Consider the following 21,862-nt stretch of genomic DNA (forward strand, 5'->3'; position numbering starts at 1 on the left):
GTGTCTTCCCTTGTGTTATATTATTACAGGTTAGAACCCCCATCCCTTGATTTTCTTTGTAACGAGCCCCTGTGCCTTTACCAATCACTACCACATCACCTCTGACCATGTGGGTTAACCATGCATCTTGTGATGCCTCTACTCCATTCCCATGGAAGCGCCTTTTGACGCCTCTATTCCATTCACATGGAAGCGGATTTTGACGCCTGCTGTAAACATCATCCATTTTAAGCTGGTTTTCGTAGCGTCATTTTCTGGGAAAAACCCTCTATTAGATACTACATTTATTTCTGCAAATGACAATTACGTCATAACACGTGGTCACTGTTTATGCACTGGTCGATATCTGCTTTTTAAAGTAACTGGGTCGTAATCGCCACTCTCCAAAATGGTCATCGCGGATTTCATTCAGTACTTAATGAAGTTTTCACGATTAGAATCACAATATGAAAGATTCAATAACTTAGGTAAAGGCTCTGATATTGATGTAGGCAGCAATTAGTTTTTATGAATTATCAAATTCAGATGACTTAGTGATGCAGACGCAGACGAAAAACGTGTAAATTTCGAGTATGGGAAATGGCAGCTACGGTTGGTCACGTGGCCTCACTGACATGACGGTGAACAAGTTCTCTCAAGATTTAAAAGCACATAAAAAAATTCTTCCGTGAAAAATAATTACACAGCTAAACAATCAGACTTTACTCTTCAATTTTTCCATATATAATAAATGTTTTATAATAGATGTGTACCAAAAATGTAAAATGGTTAAAATTGCTGTTAAGCGTAATGTACACTACATTGCTTAACAGTTCACAGGCAGGCCTATGTGTACGCGGTCAGCTAGGTAACAGGTGTTCTATTTATAGCGCACTGTACTTTGTCACTATGCTCTATGAGGTAAAGGGTTAAAGACTCGGGCTCCGAGCCAATGTGGGTATCTGAGAAAGCCTGCCAGCAGCTTTCCGTGGGTCAATATTCTTAGCAGGCTCTTTTCCAGGTTCTTCCTCAACCAGCCTATCATGTACTAAAAAATGGCATTAAACCCACAAAAACATTTTAATTGCAGTATTTGTACGGATCTGGCATTCAACAATTTTTAAGACGTACATAACATGTGCAATCAACTTGTCAAAGGCTGTGTTGATGCAGTCACCAAATTTCAATGTGAGTTAGGTCATCACTGTCATTAACATAACACACAATTTCCTGGACAGGTGTATTTGGAAATAAAAGGCACTCATCTCTAACACTTAACCACCAGGATTATGTTAAAAGCATGATCAAAGTGATAATTACAGGAGACTAATACTGTTAAATGGATACAAATAAGTGTTCTCAAGTCATTCTTTAAAGGTGACTTGACAAAGATCTGGATGCATTTTGCAGATTTCGAGGGAACTAGACGATAATTGTTGAGGAAATGGATAACATAAGTATTTGTAAATACTTCAGTTGCACGTATGAATAAATCATCACAAAGTCTATTTTTTGTTACTGCTGATGTAGCTGAAGAAATGAGTCCGCTATCATATTAAGGTGGATATCATATCAAGGCGAAGAAAGAAAAATTGAGAAAGCTATTACAAACAAATTAATGAACCTATTTCAGAGGGAGAAAAAAAAACATTATAATGCTATGAACATGCAAGAAAGTTCTGACAACCATTTGATTACTTAATATCACTGGCTAGATATTGAATATTCCTCGGCCTGACACTAGCTAAGTACTGAGTATGCTAGATATTGAATATCCCTGGCTGGATACTGAGTGTTCTGCACCCACTGCCAAAAATATCCCAAAAACTGTTCAAAGTAAAAATAAAATTTATTTTCCACTGGGTTATTTCCAAAACCCTTTGCTGCCTATCCATTTACATGAATCTGTCTATCCATATAGAGGTATATGTCTGTCTTTGTTCTTCTAGCTGTGTATTCTAACCATTTCTCATCTATATATAAATATCTATTTTAATAATTTTAATTATCAGGATATAGTTTTAAGTTGCACCCAAAGATAAAAAGAAAACAGAAGCAATTTATTTGTAAAATAATGTGGTTTCCTTTAAATATCCCATATTTCATCTGATCTTTTTTTTTTCTCTCAGGTTGAGATGCTGTTTGGAGCATGCTCAAGTCTCTGATGGGCAAGTTTTAATTTTCCAGTCAGCCTGGCCAAGGCAAATTGATATTTATAAAATCTGTAATGCCTGCTGTGACAGACCACCAAAGGAAATACTTTGGGTGTCGTGATGATGTATTTACGACTTTGTTCTGCTGTTACTAACTGATAAAAAAATGTTAAGATATCTAAGAATATTGCTTCTGTACAGATGCAAAGTAAAAAATTGGATTCATTTATGGGCACAAAATAAAGAAATGCATTCATGTTATAACAAAATAAATAGCATTCCAGTAAAGACACAAAATCAAAAATAGCTTTCCTGTATAGACACAAAATAAAGAAGCCAACTTGTGTGTGAAGTTTTAAGTAATACTATCTTTCAGAATGACAGCCCACCATAAATCAGTTCTACAAACTTCCAGTTTATTATTTGCTCACTCCTGGAAAAACTTGTTTTACAAGCATTCATCTTTAATCAAGGGCTGACTGGCACTTCTTTCAGTGACACAAAGGCAACAGAGAAGAAATCCGCCAACTAAACACTTGGTGCGAGAACTCCAGCAGCAAAAGATTTATCAACTTTATAGTTCTGAAAAGAGATTCCTACAACTCCTTCTTTAATCCATTTATTTTCATTTCATTGGTTAAATAAAATATTTCAATGGTATTTTTTATAGAAAGTATACAGATATTCTTGTGTTACTAACACTGTCATGTACATACTTTTAGCTGTCAACTTGCTGATTTTAAGTGAAAAGTTTAAAATGGTTTTACTGAAGTACTTTTTAAAAAAAAAAACCAGATCAAATTTACATTTTGCATGATACAACATGTTACACTTTCTTACCTCCCACTGCAAAATGTCGCCCAGACACAACAAGCTACCTATAAGCAACAGTAACAATGTTAAACAATGTAAACCTAATCCACCTGGCAGAGAAGTTTCCTTTGTTGGGCTTTGTTGAAGACAGAGAACGGTTGTATTTGGTCGAGCTGAGAGAAAAAAATTAAAATCTTCCTCCTTACATGGTATATTCACCAATTAAGGATCCAAAGGGGAAATACATTTTCCCGGAAGGGGGGGGGGGGGGCATTCATGATAGCACAATAATGAAAGCAAGAGTCTTTGATGTACTCTTACAAAGGCCACATGTACAGCTGGGGATCTTTCTGCCATTAAATTCAGTCATTGTATATATCAACACAATTAAAATGATAATTGATCAACATTTTCTCCATTCTGCAGCTAGTTGAAGTAGGACCATTAAGTCTTTGAACTTGCCACCCAGCCATAGTGTCACGTTTAACAGTACATGTTTACATTGTACTGGGTATTGACAAGCACGGGCATTGCACTTATCTTTTAAATTTCCTGTTCTTATAAAAGGGAGAGGAAACTCTGTGTGTGTGTGTGTGTGTGTGTGTGTGTGTGTGTGTGTGTCTGTGTGTGTGCAAATTCACTTTGTACCATCTGTACAGTATTGTATGATTGTTATTATTTAAATGAGTTTTCCTGTATTCTCTGATGTTGGTCAAATGGTTTGGAAAATATCACAAAAAAAATTAAACATTTGTTACAAGGTCTAAGAACTCAATGGCCGTTTAAGTTCGAATTGCACATGTGTTGATAAGTTTATAAACAAGAATAAAAAAAGGTATAAAGTTCAACCATGCAAATGTTTTGGAATTTTTTTCTCCATATTCCTTAAATTAGAGGTGATCTTAAGCAAGCTGTGTACTCTTTCAAGCTGAATGCTCATGTGTCATAAATGCATCATTTTAATTATCTCTGATAAATAATGATGAATGTTAATTAACTATCCACAGGTATACTATGTCAAAGATTTTTTGAATATGAGGTCAAGTTGTGCTTAAATTCCCTTAAAGCTTTTCAGTGAAAATACTTCAAACATATATAAGCATGCAAATCAAACAAGGTTCTATATGCCGCATTGTACATAATTTTTACAACACCTTTCTTTAATTATATTTCAGGTGCACAAATATTTCACAACATTTTAATAACAATATAGCACTCTGCACCAAATCATAATTATAATCTGTATGGACTCTGGGCCACCAAGAGGGAGAGTGGAAACCAGAGATATATCCCCGGAGCCCGACCTGAACAACACTTTTTATTTTTATTTAAAAAAAACAAATTTTGTTTGAACAAGAACTACCGGTAGGTGAGGCCTGTGTGTTTCTTACCCCAGGGCCTGTGATCGCTCTATACAGCCCTATATGGACTGAAGAGGGAAGTATGTAAAATTATGACAGTTACTTGGGCTAAGTAGCAGTGTTTTGTATGTAACATTTGGACACTGAATGGAATTCATCTGGCAATGTTTTGCATGTAATATTGGGATAGTGGCTGGGGCTAAGCTAATAATATCTTTTATGTAAATTTTAAACTGCCAGGTGGGTTAAGCTGGCAGTGTTTTGTATGTAAAATCTGGACACTGACTGGGAAGAGTTCTGTATGTAAAAAAAAAATTAGGACCCTGACTGCAGCAGTTCTGTACATAATATCTGAATACTGACTGGGAGTCGGAAGTGGTGTTTTGTACATAGCATCCACATGGTAATGACAAAGCTAGCAGTGTTTCAAATGAAAATTTCAAGCACCTACTGGGGCTCAGCAAGCAGCACTTTACAAATGCCATTCCAAAAATCATCAACAGAGTTCTTAAAAACTGATCAGAAGTCATTTTCATGAAATGTGAAATACCAATAATTAATTTATTTTTGTAGGCAACAAGTTTTGCTGCATTGTGAAGAACTATATTTTCATTGTTACTTAAATTTACAGACTGGGGAATGAGTTCTTGTGTTTCCACGAAAAAAGATTCATGGACTGGGGAATGTGTTTCAGTGTTTCCACATAAAAATTAATAGACTTAGGAATACATTTGAGGGCCTCAACAACAACAAAAATCAAAGACTTGGGAATGAGTTCTAGTGTTTCCACAAAATGTTTTATGGACTGGGGAATGCATTCTAGTGTTTCCACAGAAAAATGTATAGACTTAGGAATACATTTCATTGCTTTGACCACAAAAAAAAGTCATAGACTGGGGAATGAGTTCTACTGTTTCCACAAAAAGATTCATAGACTTGGGGATGGGTTCTAAGTGTTTCCACAAAAAGATTCATAGACTTGGGGATGGGTTCCAGTGTTTCCACAAAAAGATTCATAGACTAGGGAAATGAGTTTTAGTGAGGATTTATAAACTGAGGCACGATCACTAGTGTTTCCATAGAAAGATATGTAGACTAGAGGAAGCAAGTTCAAGTATTGCCACAAAAGATTCATAGACTGGGGAATTAACTCTAGTGAGTGTTGCAGGAAAAAAGATTATTCCTAGCGTTTCCAGATGAGTTTCAGTGTTTCCACAAAAAGGTTCATGGACTTGGGAATGAGTTCTAGTGTTCCCACAAAAAGATTCATGGACTGGGGAACGAGTTCAAGTGTTTCCACAGAAAGATTCATGGACTAAGAAATAAGTTCAAATTTTTCCACAATGATAATATTTCACCAGTTCTAAAATTAGTGGTTTTACCAATAAATTCATGAAAATGAATACCCCATAAATAACAAGTATCTTAACTTTATAGGTTAAATTTCACTCTCAAATATGCCAAACAAAACAAAACTATCCACAATCAAACATTTACATTTTGTGAATACTTTAGAGAGTAAACCAAAAGCAACATAATCACCTGTTTAAAGTGAATTTAATCATTGTGATTGTCGCTGATAATGAACCTCCACAATGCAGAGCAACACACTACTGAATATCACCTGTAAATTCCATCAACAGGCTGCCAAGCACACCATTCATTTGTAACCATGTAATTATTTTGTTTGAACCTTTCAGTAGGGGACCATTTTAAAACATTTCATTAATTTCAGAGAATACAGTATGCTCAATTTTACCTAGGGTAAAGAAATCATACCAGATTCATGTACATGATAATGACACAACAGTATTTCTAAAAACCTGAAGGTCTTTCAACTTGACTTTGCAATTATTCAGCAAGGTTCTTGGTCAGCCTACACTTTATGTTGGCATTCAAGCTAAAAATCTCATGCCCCATTTCATAAATGTCAATAATATTCAAAGCGCTCCAACTGAGTATTTCTTTATGTCAACAAAATAAAAGTCTTACAAATTTCAGTACAGATATGGCTTTACAACTATGTTTTTAGCTAAACAATATTTTTATGAACTTCCTGTATAACCAGTGAAATAAAAAACATAAATAAACAATTTATCTTATTTAGCTGAAAATGTTTAGTTTGAACATTATTTTATACTGAATTTACAGCAAGACTGACCAACTTCAAATAATAAATGAAATGTGTTCATGAATACTTCACCAGAGTGACCTAAACATAAAACTATACAAGACATGGGTTACACTGCATACTTTTCCACCTTCTGGGTGGAACAAAGCAAAATCCTGCTGATGCAGATACTACAAACAGCACATCATATGCCTGTCTTATGACATTTTCCCACTAATGACCTAAACATCTGAACTTGGCTAGAGACATAACTACTGTATAAGGAGTGAACCTGGGTAAAGTTTCATCAAAATATTTTAAAGAAATGGGCCACTGAATATATTATTTCTTGAAGTGACCTGGAATAAACTGTTAAGTTAAAATATACAAAAACCTAAAATTTAAGTAAAATATCTTCATTGGTTCAAAGATTATATTCCAAACAAGGATACAAGTAAATGAGGCATGGGCATGACTATTATGATATGCGGCACAATGCCCAGTCAGGATACAGTGTGGCAAGGGGCATGGCTATTATGGTATGTGGTACTATGTTTTGTCACGATACACTGAGGCACTGGGGCACTGCTATTATGGTATGTGGCACAATGTCTTGTCACGATACAATGAGGCAGGTGGCATGACTATTATGGTCATGTCTAATCATGAAACATTAGGGCAAGGGGCATGGCTATTATGGTATGTGGCACAATGTCTGGTCATGATACAATGAGGCAAAGTGCATGACTATTTTGGTACAGTATGTGGCACAATGTCTAATCATGAAACAAGAAGACGGGGGCATGACTATTTTGGTATGTGGCACAATGTCTAATCTTGATACGTAACTTATTAAAATTTCTTCAGTTGTTCAAACATTATTCTAAACAAGGGGTGTGACTATAGTGTGTGACACACCAGACATATATCATATACAGTCAAACCCGGTTATCTCGATTACGTCGGGGGTGTAAAAAAATCGTCGACATAACCGGGTCCCGAGATATCCGGGTTCATAAAAACCGGTAATTTTAAAAATGTCCTTGAGCATTACTCCTGTCTCTTGCTGGTGTTTACTGGAATCCCCTCCCACTGCATGTTACAATAAAATAAACAAAACGCTTAATTGATAATAAAATGAAATGAACTAACCTGGTGTTGTTATCATTTATTCCTTTTTTATCATCATAAGTAATTTATTAAAGAAAAAATATATCTATGAACTCCTTATATCACATGTAGCGTATGCATCCATTACTGTAGTGTGCATCACTTATGTCAGATAACACACGACGCATTTTTATAATTGATGTGAATATTGAAAAACAAATCATGTTTGGTTGTACTCAGAGGTTTGAATATGTTATCAGATTGAAAAATGGATCAAAGAAAATCACAAACGAGAGAGTGAGAGAGAAACATCCACCGATTGCTTTCAGGCACCCGCCATTCACGCATAACGCGGTGTTAGGTGCAAAATAACCAAGATTGTATTATATCCAGGTTAATATATGACTGTATCTCGCAGATAAAGATCAATAAATGTTTTTGAAAATACATGTACATGTACATGTACATTGACTGTGAGTGCAAATGACACTCCTTTCGCTAGCATGGGTTACAAAGAGTATTTATTAAAGCAAGTTAATGTTGAGTAGACTACTTACCCCGCAGGCATCAATGCGAGTTTGTATCAATTATGATTCCAGATGGCAAATAAATAGATGCGCGGGTGGTGAATAAACACATCCGGTAGCGAGCAGTAAACTAATTCTTTGAACTTACCGGCAGGATATCAAATACAAAGGTTATTTTATTGCAAAGCCAACCGACCCTGGAAACTGACTTTTGATTCTTTCAAGTGTGCCGATTCTTATTTTCTTTTCTGTTACATTGTAATTTGTACACACTCTTGTCTTTGTGAATCCTTGAATATTTTATGTAGTGAACATGATATATTCTTAATAAACTAATCGATTAAGCTACTCTTATGAACCAAAAATAGAAAGAATATGAAATAAACATGTGACTACTGCCGTAACGGACCAAAATTGTGCCTGAAAATCGATCGCTTTTGCTGACTATTTCTTGTACAATTTCTGTGAGATTGACGTTAAAAAGTTGCATTTCGTCGAATTAAGCGGGTCCACATGTTACTTCGGACCGAAACTTATGCCCGACATAACCGGGTTATCGACTTAACAGAGGTCGAGATAAGCGGGTAAAAAATAGCATAACAAAGAAGAATTTTTTCGGGACCGGACCAAAACGCTCGACATAAGCGGGTTGTCGAGATAACCGAGGTCGAGATAAGTGGGTTTGACTGTATATTTATGGCAGAAGTTTCATTCAAATATCTTCAGTGGTTCAAAAGTTATCCCTGCCCAAGGATACAATTAAAAGAACTAGATTTTCACATGATGTGACCTTGACAGATATGGTTAATATAAAATGTGTCAAAAAATGGAGCTGCCAACCAAGAATAAAGTGGCAAATTTGCATATACCCTTGCCATGACCATCACCTTAAGGCTAGGTGTATGGTTAAGGAATGCAACACACAATCTCAACAGGATATAAAACTGACTAAAGTGGTTGAAACATAATATTTTGGACAAGGATACAAGTAACAATGGCATTTTCCAATACTGTGATCTTGACCTTAAGGTGTGTGGTGGTGGTGGGCACAGTTACATGGGAGCCTGCAGCATAGGCCAAGGGGGGGGGGGTCATTATGTCCCCACTGGAAATTATACTGCTAATATACACAAATTCCAACAAGTTTAATCATGCAAATGAAGCTGAAAATATGTCACAAGATTCTGTTCAAAACGCTTAGTAAATATTAGCTTTAGTTTCAGACTGCTTATACATGGAAGTACACAACTAACTCTCCCAGGCCGTGACTGACTGACCCACCCCCCACAGCAAAATATCCTGTGGGCGCCCATGCATAGCTAAGGTATGCAACTTTTACAGCTTATGTCTGTTAATTAAAGTATTTGCAGTAGCTAAAAGTTGAAGTCTGGAAAAGGATATACATCAGGTAATTACAATTTTCTTTGCTATGACCTTGACCTTGAGGCATGGGGCTGGTTTTGGGATGTAACAGACTATACAGTCAAACAAGCAAATGTTAACATTTGTCTCAAGAATGATGTATACAAAAGAACACCCCAGGCAAACATGCAACATCCCCCCTGATTATCAGTCAAGACTCCTGTCTCCTTGATTCAGACCCTACAATTTTGCTGAAATACTGAGAAAACTGAAATTAAACCTTTTAATTGGTTAGATGCTTACTATTACCATGGATTGCCTATCTTATTATCCATCCCTCTGAAGGCTGTTTCAAAATCGTCACATGAATGTATATTGGCCCCTTATCATGGAATGACTTTTATCAGAAGAAAGCTTCCATGTTCAAATATCTATCTATCAAGACATGGATAATAGAGCAATCAAAGTTTCATGCAGCCAAAAAATATATGTAACTATAATGTTATATTATGCATGATTTCCACCTGGATATTTCAGATTATATTTTTAAAAATCTGTGGTGTTATAAAGGTAAGAAATCTATATCATTCTTGCAGAAAATTCTTTGTGGCTAAATAATTGCAGGGAACAAGTTGCTACCCTACATAATATTCTTTATGGTTACATAATTATGTGAATCAAGTTGTAAAACAACCAAAGATCCTTGGAAATTACAATCAACCTCAGCTGAAACTGATAACTTGGCCTGAATATAACCAATTTCAGAACTCCTTTATTACACCATAACAGTTTCAATTACTGATTAAAATCAAGGTAGACACTATACAAGAACTGAAGTTAAACCACTTTATATAAATGATTTTTACTTTTATGAGAAAATAGGTAGGTAAACATAATGAAAAGAAAAGGCCCAACCAAGAGATCAAGTTAACACCACTAAGGTCAAATATTAATAAAAAGGATACTGACACCAATCCAAGGTAATAGTAAGCATCTAACCAATTAAAAGGTTTAACTTTAAACAGAAAATGTGCATTTACCTCAGTCAGTATGTCTTGTGACCAAGGCAAGCTCAATTAAACATATTTATAATAGTTTTTTAAGGCAAGTTCAATCAAACATGTTTAAAGAACAATTCTGTAAGGCAAGCCAAACATGCTTAATTCTAATTCTACAGGTAAGCTCAACATGCTTACAACAATTCTGCTTACTATTCCAAAGTTTGGAAGAAAGGACTTGTGGTACTTAACAAATATACTTGCTTTTAAGTTGCATCCAAGGGCAAGCTACAAAGACCAAGATCTGCTTTTGCATAATGTGCTGTCATGTCATGGTCTCTATTCAGTTTGTTAAGAGTAATCAATTGAAGAAAGAATACATACTTAGATCTGTTGGTACATTATGCAACAAATCAGGGTCTATGCTGTTTTCAGTTGGAGCTGAATTATAAGCCAGTATATATGGCAGACATATCTCTCCTTGTATTTTAGTAGTTAAAACTCATGTCCAATCCTACTCAACAAACATCTCTGATTGCTTTCTACATTGTAATGTAATTTTATTTATCAGTTGTGTATACGAAAAAATAGAAAATCACAGGTAATAAGTGATTTTGCTGAAGTAACAATGAAATCAAAACCAGAATTGGATCACAAGAAGTGTCTTGAGAATTGAATTAAAACCCATCCTTTTGCTTTACATGCAGCTTTAAACTGAAACACTCTAAATAGACCATACACAAGAATTTAAAGGAATAATTTTATTTTGATACAGCGTGAGCTTTTTATTTTTTTGATCATCAGTTTCACTGGACTTAAATTTCTGGATTCAGGAAGGGATCCTAATGTTTTCACACAAGTATCATTGTCCAGTTGGTCTTTAAATTTACAGTTTGCAACACAACTGCAAAATCCGTGAAATTTTGTACCACATTAAAAAAATTTTTTTAATTCATAGTATCCTCTTTTGTTCATGATGGCAACCACCTGATCTTCATCATAATTATTTAGCGACTCTTCTAAATCTGTGTTAATGCAAAAATTGAGTTACTTACAAACACAGACAACACACAACACTACAACAAATGTAAAACATTTGCTCCAAATGAGCTATTATGAACACAGAGTCAACACACAATAGTACTCATGTAAAACATTGGCTCCAATGAGCTATTACGAACACAGAATCAACAGAAAATAGTACTCATGTAAAACGTTGGCTCCAAGGGTTTTCTCAATGTCAAAGCGATTTTTTCTTCAGTTTCTGGAGGTCCCTCGGTAACTTGCGCCTTGCTTTTAATAGTGTGGTCTATGTTTGTGGACCCCATTGTGTGCGAGTTATTGAGGAAGAGTTGTGTTGTGCTGACTGCAACTTACCTGCTCTGGTTGCTGTATAACTGTTTGTCTCTCTGCCTCTAGTTCTCTTGTCAACTGTTCAATCTTATATTCCTAAAACAAAAGAAGAAAGTTTTCATGAGGCAGGTCTTACTTTTAAAGTATAAAGATAAGAATCATAATGACACTTATTGTTCAAATTCTGGCACTTTCTAAGTTTTCCACTGATTCTGTATCCAGACACTTTTACCCATCTTCACTGGGGTCCTAGATGCATGGTTGTGAACTAGAATGGCTGGAGATAATGAGATTAAGAATCCAACTCAAAACTTCTTCTAATGATGCCCAAAAGTTTTGAGAAAGCATATCAATTAGCTTGGGAGGAAACAGGTAAGTTTATATTACAAGCAGATGCACAAATACACTGCATATTCATGCTTGGATGGTAGGATCATAAAGTCTGTATATTTTTATTCTTTGATACAGAACATGTTAACCATAGAGATTCTTGACTACCTACATGTATATTTGGTGTTTATTTATTTTTATTGCAGAGCTATAATGTAACCTAGCTGTTAACTGTGTGTGTGTGTTTTATTTGGATTTTTAATTTAGCTTTAAGAATTTTTAACTCATATCATCCCCTACGAAAACAACTTCATGACTTCATGAACTTGTTCATGAATATTCTTGAAAGTTCCTAAACTAAGTTCATGAACACTTCAAGAATTCTGAAGAACTTAAAGTTCATGAACACTGATGAACTTTTATGAGCCATAATAAATGAAGTTCTGAAATGTCATGAACTTGGTTCAGGAACAATTCAAGTACTTTGATGCACCACCAAGATATTCTTAAAAATGTATATGAAATTTCTATATCATTATATTCATAAAATGTTCATGAAAATTCATCATATAAACTTCTGACAATATTAGTGAAATATAAATAAAGGTGAATATTTTTCTTTATTTAAATGATATGATACTGTATAAATGCTCATAGAGATCTTTTATTCAATACTTGTGTTCTTAACCTGAGTAGTTCTGGATTAATATGGGAAAATATTTTCTGGCCAGCATGAACAAAATCTATTTGCTATAAAATGCTTTCAATGACTTTGTTCTAACGTTTTTGTCCATTACTGTCATAAACTGCATATTCTAATGACTTAGTCACTGGTTGCCAATCTGCCCTAACAACCAAAATATGTAAACAACGATTATCTTGATTCACTGAGGACTGTGAAAGAAGACGTGATATGATTGGTTAATATACGTGCGAGATTTCAGCAGCTGAGCCTCCTTTTCCCCACAAACGAAAGAGCATGAAAACGGTTCTGCAACAAGTAAAATCCTCGAACAAAAACTGAGGACTCTCGTGGAATGGACAGATGAGAATATTTTCAATATCATTTTTTTCAAGTAAGAAGAAGTGCAGAGAAGCGATTATGAAGAGTATGAAGGAAATGATTTGGTGAGAGCAAAATTAGGTGGAAAAGCGTACCCAGCCAGGATCATAAAAATTACGGTATTTTTTTCTTGGTCATATGTGATTATTTCAGTGGAAGTTATATGAATATTTTATTGGTTTTTATATGTTACATTAGTTTTAACCAAACTAATGATACATGATTTTGTTCCGACCTAATTTAAACTTGCTCTACGATCTCAATACCAGATGCAGTACTGCATCTATGATAAGAATTGAGATGTTCATTTTCTTTTTCATGACATCACTGTTTCTATGATCTGATGTAATTTGGTAATTTAAAACAAAAACTAAAGTAGTTAATGTGTCAAAATGTACATGATACAGGTGCATTAACAACGTGATGAAACTGGAAGCAGCTATACACAACATGCGGAGTCAGAGTGGATGCATTAGTGACATCATACTAAGGACCTATACCACACAAGTCTGATGTTTTATCAATAGAAAATGGCAAAAAAAACTGAAAGCACGAAATAACTGTTATCTGTACGTAATATATATATATATATATATATATATACACACACACACACACACAGATCAGGTTATTTACTTTAACAATGTGAAATAATTTTGTCATATTTTATTGACTAAAACATCCGACTCCTGTAACTATATCTATAACTAGTCACCTTCAGTTAAAATACAACTAGTGACAAAATTGTTCAATAATATAAATGCTCAGTAAGTTGTGTATCAAGTGTCAGGGATTAAATAATTTTGAGTTGGATCATAATTATTCCAGTAAATAAAGTGGGGTACAATAATAATGTGCTGAAAGCTGAAGACAATGTTGATCAGAGGTTATCTGTAATTAACTAACTTGACCTTTCTTTCAGATCAGAGAGCAGAAAGTAAAATTATTAGAGGATGAAGTTTGTAGGTTAACAAGGAAAATTTGAAAACTGGAGGATCCTATGGCCAAGATGGAAGAGACATTAAATAGTTACTGCTGCAGCAATGTTAACACATTAACCCATAGCGACGACTTTACATGGCAGGAAGTAGTAGCCTACTGCCAAGCTCTGTAGCGTCATGGTCATGCATGATACACTAAAGTGGGTGGTATTATAGAAAGGTAGACAGATGTAGCTCTACAATGATACCAAAAAGTCTGGAATATCTAGTTGCACTACAAAATACAGATAGAAAAACCTTATTTTTTGGACCCGACTTTTTTTAAACAAAATTCACCTGTGGTCGGTATCCGATTTTGTGTTCGGATCTTAGACGTTTTGGTCTCGGATCTAAGGCAAACTGGTATGATATTAACTGCAGACAGACAGATGAGCCTTTACAAAAAGTAGGATAAGATGGGCATTTGGAATAAAGAGTGGTCTCCATACAAAAAAAATGGCTCTGTTTAGCAAAAAAAAAAAAAGAAGTCCAACTTTTACCCTTCTGCTCATGCGCGAGTCAAATAGCCAAAGAAAATCGATGTTTCTAACATCACTAGGCAGTATGTTATTGAAAGATGACCGGGGATTTGGTGTTTTCGAGTCTATTCAGAAATAGCTTTCAAAATGTGTTTCCTACTCGATTTTCAGGCAAAAATGACAAAAAGCTCCAGGGGTTAATGTGTTAAAGATCCAAACAGTAATTGAATGGAACAGCTTAAGTTGCAGATGCAGACATTCAGTAGTGACAATGGGTGGGATCTGATTAAATTATAGGCCCTGAACATCTTCACAAGAGTTATCTGACAGGTCAGTCTCTGGGAAAAAGATTGGTCAAGTCAGAAGAAACCCCTGTGGACAGACAGCCCCTTGACGACGAAATATGCTTCAACAGTTGATTGCACACAACTGCCCCAATATCTCTTGAAAAAATTTCAAAGAAAAATTACAAAGCATACAGAAAGTGTTGCTAAGAGTAAAAACAAGAATATCGCTTGTCATTTTACATGTTCTTTGTTGCATATTAGAAATTTATCTAAAATTAAATACCGTTTTTAAGATAATATGTTGCATTTTATACTGTTTTAAACCCCACATCTAAGGCTATTTTATGATTCAGGATGAAATAGGTATTTGTGAGTTTGTCAGATAATCAAATTTCTTTTTATAGGAACTGTTCATGAAGTCATGAATCATTCATGAGAAGCTGTGTTCATCATAGTTCATGAATATGTTCATGCACTTGTTCATGAATGATCCAATTTGTGAACTTTTATGAACTGTTACAAATCCAAATCACAAACACACACACAAATCAAATGCATAACTTGTAATAATGAACCAGTTCCATGCAGTATTTTTAACTACTGGTACAAGAATCCTTATTATGACATGATTTTTCCCCTGGAGTGCCAGTACTACCTGGAATATTAGAAAAGTCACTTAAAAATCAGCCCAAGTATGAAGCCATTGTTTCTGTTGGGCAAGTATTTGAATTATAATCCAAGAGTCACTGGTTTGATCAGCTGCCTGTGTGTGTCCTTGAGAAAGGTACATGGCTTCTAATTTCTCTGCAAAATACCTGTTAAAGAACTGCTCAAAGCCAAATAACAAATACCACCCTAAGAGAATCCTATGTAAGGTAAATACAAGACTGAATATGTGGGTAAAAGTAGGTCAGCTCTATACAGAGAGATATTCCAGTTATATGCTACCAACACAAGTAGATAAGAATGGATTTTACAGCTTCTTTAAGATCATACCAAATATCTGTATGGTTTAACAAGCAAAAATCCTCCCTTACAATTGTGTGAATTTCTAAATTGCCTATTCATGCCCTAAAATAATAGGTTAAATTGTATTGATGGTAAACTAATTATTTCTTCTACCATATATACTCTCTTGTCAGATGAATCTAACTGCACTGCAGCACATACCTAGATCTGCCATCACATAATGTGCCAGCAGACAAGGTTCCGATAACCACATCTACACCTTGGCATATCAAGCAGATATTTCTGAGCTTCGGGTATGTGAATTTCAGTGGATGTGGCAGCAAGCCACTGCATTCAATCAAAATTAAGTTGTTCAAATTTGAACACTGTTGGTATGTGATTGAGCCAAGGGGAGCACACAACTTGAATGGACTGATAAATAAATACTTTTCCAGTGCCGGTCCATGTTTGCACAAAAATCTTTCACTCAAATAGACCTGTAATGGCTTCCCTCTCATGCACAGTCATACTTTGGATGTTCAACTTACAAAGTATCCTTTTGGGGTCAACTGCAACCACTGTTTTTGGACGATGTATGATGCATCATGCTATTGGTTAGTTGGCATTACATATCAAGGGAGGCAACACATGAAATCCAACAGATGTCACTAGAACAAAGCATCGATATATCTGTTTCGATCCACCATGGTGTAGATAGGGTTATCAGATCCTTTGGCTAGCGAAGATGACGTGAGCCTGTGCAGTTTGTTTGGAGTAATCAGTAGAACAAACAACAAAGACCCTGATCTGCAGACATATTATGCTATGGCAGATCAGGACCTTTGTTGTTTGCAGTTTGCGTCAACTTATAAGCGAACATATACAGTAATTTGTGTCCAATTAGATAAAGTTAGCATTGATATCCAACTAATACTATTAATAACTAATTACATGACTGGACTCTGATTACTGAGAATTTGTAGAAGCAAACTAATAAAACAAACAGAACTAACCACAAAGGTTGGGCTGGTACCATATATATTTGCTTATAAGTCAAGTCAAACGTCAAACAACAAAGATCCAGAATCTGCCATAGCATATTGTACCTTCAGATCAGGGTCTATGTTGTTTGTTATACTGATTACTCCTAACAAACTGCACAAACCCAGATCTACCATCACATCATGCAATGACAGATCTGGATCTCTGCAGTTTGCAACTGGATTCATCTTAACAGCAAATATATACAGTACTTCATGACAAATAAAATTTATAAAACGAAAGAGAACTAGTCATGAAGTATGGGCTGGTACCTGATGATAAATGAAATTTATAAAGCGAAACAGAACTACCGGGTAGTCACGAAGTATGGGCTGGTACATGATGATAAATAAAACTAATCAAGCAAAACAGTATTAACCAAAGTATGGGCTGGTACTTGATGATAAATAAAAGTGGATATCTCTGTCTTCTGACATCACATGCATTACTAAGCCAAAAGGATTTAACTCCTTGTCAGATTGATGAATTACAGGTAATTCCCATACATTATAACATACAACAGCTTTAGGTCATTTACTGGGCAGACTTGGATCAAATAGTTAGATTTATAGGTTCTTTCTTTGTCATAGTTATATCCAGAAATAATAGACAGTGGATCTTTTACATGATTCATTGCAAAGAAAATGATTTCTGGGATTGGGAACATAGAAGTATGCATATACTGTACACAATCACACAATGCAGAAATGATTTGAATACCATGCACCATTAACTAATCATGCAAACACAAGGTACATCAATCCAATGTTTATGTCGTTATACATACAGTACACACTGATCATGATCCTACGATAGTATTAAAGATGAGTGTCACACACCTTCTTTTCTTTTAAAACAAATGATTTTCTTTTTTCTTTCATTTTTCACTCTGCAATTTATAATATACAATGCAAAAATAAACTGCATGACCTACAAAAAAGTCTTCATTTGAAATCATTCTTTATCTGCATTTTTCCCATATTCAATTAAAACTATCCACCATCTGAATGTCAGCAAAACTATGTTTATAAAATGACCTGCTGTTGAAAGATAGTCAGGTGTAATGTATGTAAGTAAAATGTTTGCAACTATTACAATAAATTAAATTTACACTGGATCTTACTCCTTTGCTGGTAAGTATACTGTGATGTTCTGCTTACAAAACAAGTTGTTATTAGTAGCAATCTGAATATTCTTTAGGTAAAGAATATGATGGAATGCAAAAAGAATCACTGCTTATGTATCCACAGTGTGAGAATTTTTTAAACCAACTTTAATTCAGATACAAATTTTGACTGACAAAGTTCTCACATGACCATACTAAAACCATGTTGCATTTAATTAATTTGATGGCTAACTGAGGAAAACATCACAAGACAATTCCCATTGGACTGTATCACTCTGAATCATTCTAATTTGCAAAAATTTCTTTAAATATCAGCATATTCGCAAAACACCTTCAGCAAAGACATGTCTGCATATAATGAGACTGGTTATCATTTCTGACTACTGAATATGAAGTCTAAAACATGAAATAGTATAACCAATATCGGCTGCAACAATAGGTCATGACAATATAAAAAACTGTCACATGAGTGAAAAAGCAGCTGCGCCAGTGGTTCTGGTGGCAAATGGTATATAAACTTCTCACATACAAGATACAGTGATTCCATGTAGCCGAAAAATTTTTCAACAGACTATTTCCCTCTGATAACACTGGACAACAAATTTTTACAAAAGTCATGTTACTGAAATAAAATTAGTCAATTCTTATCAATTTTTATGTGCTGAACACGAATATGACAGTCAAATTGCAAAATTGGCTCTAGTTTTTTTGTAATCTGCAAGAAATTAATGTTTACATAACGAAATGCATTCCAATAGTAAAAGGTCAACTGTAATAGCCTACCTATAAAAAATCAAGTCATTGACTACATCTTAGATTTCTTCGCCTGTCTCTTGTACAGCTGTTCGGGAGCATCTCTGAGGAGTGTCCAGCAGTAGTCAGCCAGCATTGTAGTGGACCATTTTCCCTGGTATCTTTGTTCCATTGTTGCGATATCTTGATGAAAACGTTCGCCGTGTTCATCACTAACAATACCACAGTTGCTAGGAAAGAAATCCAAATGGGAATGAAGGAAGTGAATCTTTAGAGACATATTGCAGCCAAGTTTCTTATACTTCATCAACATGTCTTCTACTAGTTCCTTATAGTTTTCTGCCCTAACATTTCCGAGGAAGTTTGTAGAAACTAGGCGAAAAGCATTCCATGCTTGTTTCGCGTCACCTTCCAGCAAGTTGTTGAACCGGTCATCTTTGAAAAGCTCTCGAATCTGAGGACCCACAAAAACTCCCTCTTTAATCTTTGCCTCGCTGAGTCGAGGGAATTTTTCATGCAGGTATCGGAATGCTGGCAAAGTCCGGTCAATGGCTTTCACGAAGTTCTTCATCAAACCTAGTTTGATGTGAAGGGGTGGTAGCAAGATTTTCTGAGCCTCAACCTGAGCTGGGTGTTGGATATTCTTCTCTCCAATGGCTACATTCTGCCTGTGAGTCCATTCCTTCCTCATGTAGTGCATTTCCCTTGCTCGGCTATCCCACTCGCATAAGAAACACATGTATTTTGTATATCCTTGCTGCAGTCCCATTAAAAGGGCAACTACCTTCAAATCACCACAGAGGTGCCAGCTGTACTTGTTATACTCAATGGAATTCAGTAGCTGCCTTAAGTTATCGTATGTCTCTTTCATGTGGACAGCATACGCTACTGGAATAGATGGAAGAATGTTTCCATTGTGCAAAAGCACAGCCTTGAGACTCAGTTTCGAAGAGTCCACAAATAGTCTCCATTCTTGTGGGTCATGAGTGATTTTTAAAGCATTCATGAGGCCCTCAATATCGGAACAGAATATCAGATTACTTTCCTTTCTGAAGAAAGGCTCCAATTGCTGGTGGCGCTTTCGATATGCAGTAATTGTGACATCTTCTTCTAGAAGATTCCATTGTTGGAGTCTTGATCCTAGCAATTCTGCCTTGTTCTTTGATAAGTCCAAATCACGAATCAGGTCATTTAGTTCTTCCTGTGTTATTCTGTGTGGGGTTGATGATGCACCACAGCGAAAATCTGGATCACTGCATGCTGATGGACCAGGAGAAGAACAGGTCGACTCACCTTTGTCTTCATCAGATGAATCAAGAGAATATTCTGCTGGAGGTTCTGGAATAGGAAGTCCCTCACCATGTGGAACTGGTCTCAATGCAGACGGAATGTTTGGGTAGACTATTCTCGACTTCTTTCGCTTCGTTATTCCGCCGGAAAGAGGAGGAACCAAGCAGAAGTAACAGTCATTTAGGTGGTTGCTTGGCTCTCTCCACACCATTGGGACTGCAAACGGCATTGATGACCTTTTGCAATTCAACCACTGTGAAAGCTGTGTTGTACATGTAGCACAGCATATATGCAGAGCCCAAGGCTTGTCTTGGTCACCAACCTTGCATCCGAAGTAAAGATGATATGCCTTCTTCACTTGAGAATTGATACTTTTCTTCTGGTTGGCAAATGTCACTTCCCCACAAATATAGCAAAAATTGTCCGCGGTATTAACACACTTTCGAGGCATTACTGTTCTTTATTGTACGTAAATGGATAAAATAATAAGTTTTATGTAACAGTAGCTTGAACTGTCTCGCACAACGTCTAAAATATTTTAAATGCTGAACCTATCTGATTGGGCTTTATATAGTACACTGCTTACGTCAGCTTCAGCAGCCGCCTGGCATTAGTATAATAGGCCTACACATGTATAGTACACTGCTGACGTCAACTTACTTCAGCAGCCGCATGGCATTAGTATTGCATTGCATCAGAAAATGATGCAATCAACTGTGGATGATGTGAGCATGATGGTATTATGCAATGTTACATCATTATTCCGGATGTTGCTGCAGTCCTACTGGAGAAATTTACACAGTGAAACATAGAAAATGAGGTATATGAATATCTTCAAAACGAGAGCCAATACAAATTTTTCACGGTTATATTCGTGTTCGGCACACCAAAATACTACAGATTAGGGCCTTTTCAAGTCAGTAATGATTTCACTGTTGACCAGTGTAAGCTACAAAGATAACAGAACTGGTCAGGGACTTGTCTGACTAGATCACCCGAGCAGATTTTGCATTTTAAAGGTTGTTTTGTTTTCAAACCATATCAGAAAGAAACATGCTGTCATACTCCAGTTTGGTTTCAGTCAATCAATTCATCATAAGCTATCCAATACTTGTAATTCTACATCAGTGAATTTGAACCTTGGAAAAGACATGAAAACCTTCTGACGCAGTAAGGCTTTCACACTTGCACCTGTAAATGAGATGTTTCCTGTGAGCCCCATAAAAGTTTGGCTGAATGTAAGCATGGCAAGAAAAATCTCCAGTTTGAAAATCTTTTACAACTGTTGTGTCAGCAGCAAACAGAAAGCTAAATATAACCTGTGTTTTACAGTGGTTCCCTAACACTGAAAGAACCTGATTATACAAAGGTCAATTACCATGTTCAAGTCACTAGTGCAATGTTCAAAGTTAAGTGACAGCAATGTATTGAAAAACACCTGGTCTCTGACCATGCAGTATATTTCTAGGCAAATGGTTCAAAACTTTTGTTCCAAATTAAACCCCTTGTACAAACAGACAGGAAAGGGAACAATTTCCAAATGTTTGTCTGCTATGCAACTATACCAAGAGTAACTTATGAGATGAATCCACTACTTGGCATGAGCCAAGCAACTGACAATACAAGTGGGTGGAAAAGTTTTGCTCACGTATTTTGGATAGATATTAATGCTAATCATCTTCTGAATAGTGAACGAGAAAATTAAGAAAACATATGTAACTATTCCCATATAAATTCTAGGTGACTGAATCTTCATATTTCTACAGTCTGTCCATCAGGTAATATTATGGTGGACTTAA

At 35.7% G+C, this 21,862-nt stretch overlaps 1 protein-coding gene across 4 annotated transcripts in view; it reads right to left on the minus strand.

Moving 5' to 3' along the window:
• LOC149787612 (uncharacterized) overlaps positions 1–21,862 on the minus strand; it is a 177,594-nt gene that overhangs the window by 122,192 nt on the left and 33,540 nt on the right. For all 4 annotated transcript variants that reach the window (XM_089973781.1, XM_089973779.1, XM_089973782.1 and 1 more), the window contains one exon: positions 11,791–11,862. In XM_089973781.1, coding sequence (XP_089829907.1) covers positions 11,791–11,862 — 72 coding nt within the window. The remainder of the gene's footprint in view (positions 1–11,790; positions 11,863–21,862) is intronic.

This window comes from Sinohyriopsis cumingii, chromosome 11 (assembly GCF_028554795.1).
Source record: "Sinohyriopsis cumingii isolate HCF-2022 chromosome 11, ASM2855479v2, whole genome shotgun sequence".
Classification (NCBI taxonomy): domain Eukaryota; kingdom Metazoa; phylum Mollusca; class Bivalvia; order Unionida; family Unionidae; genus Sinohyriopsis; species Sinohyriopsis cumingii.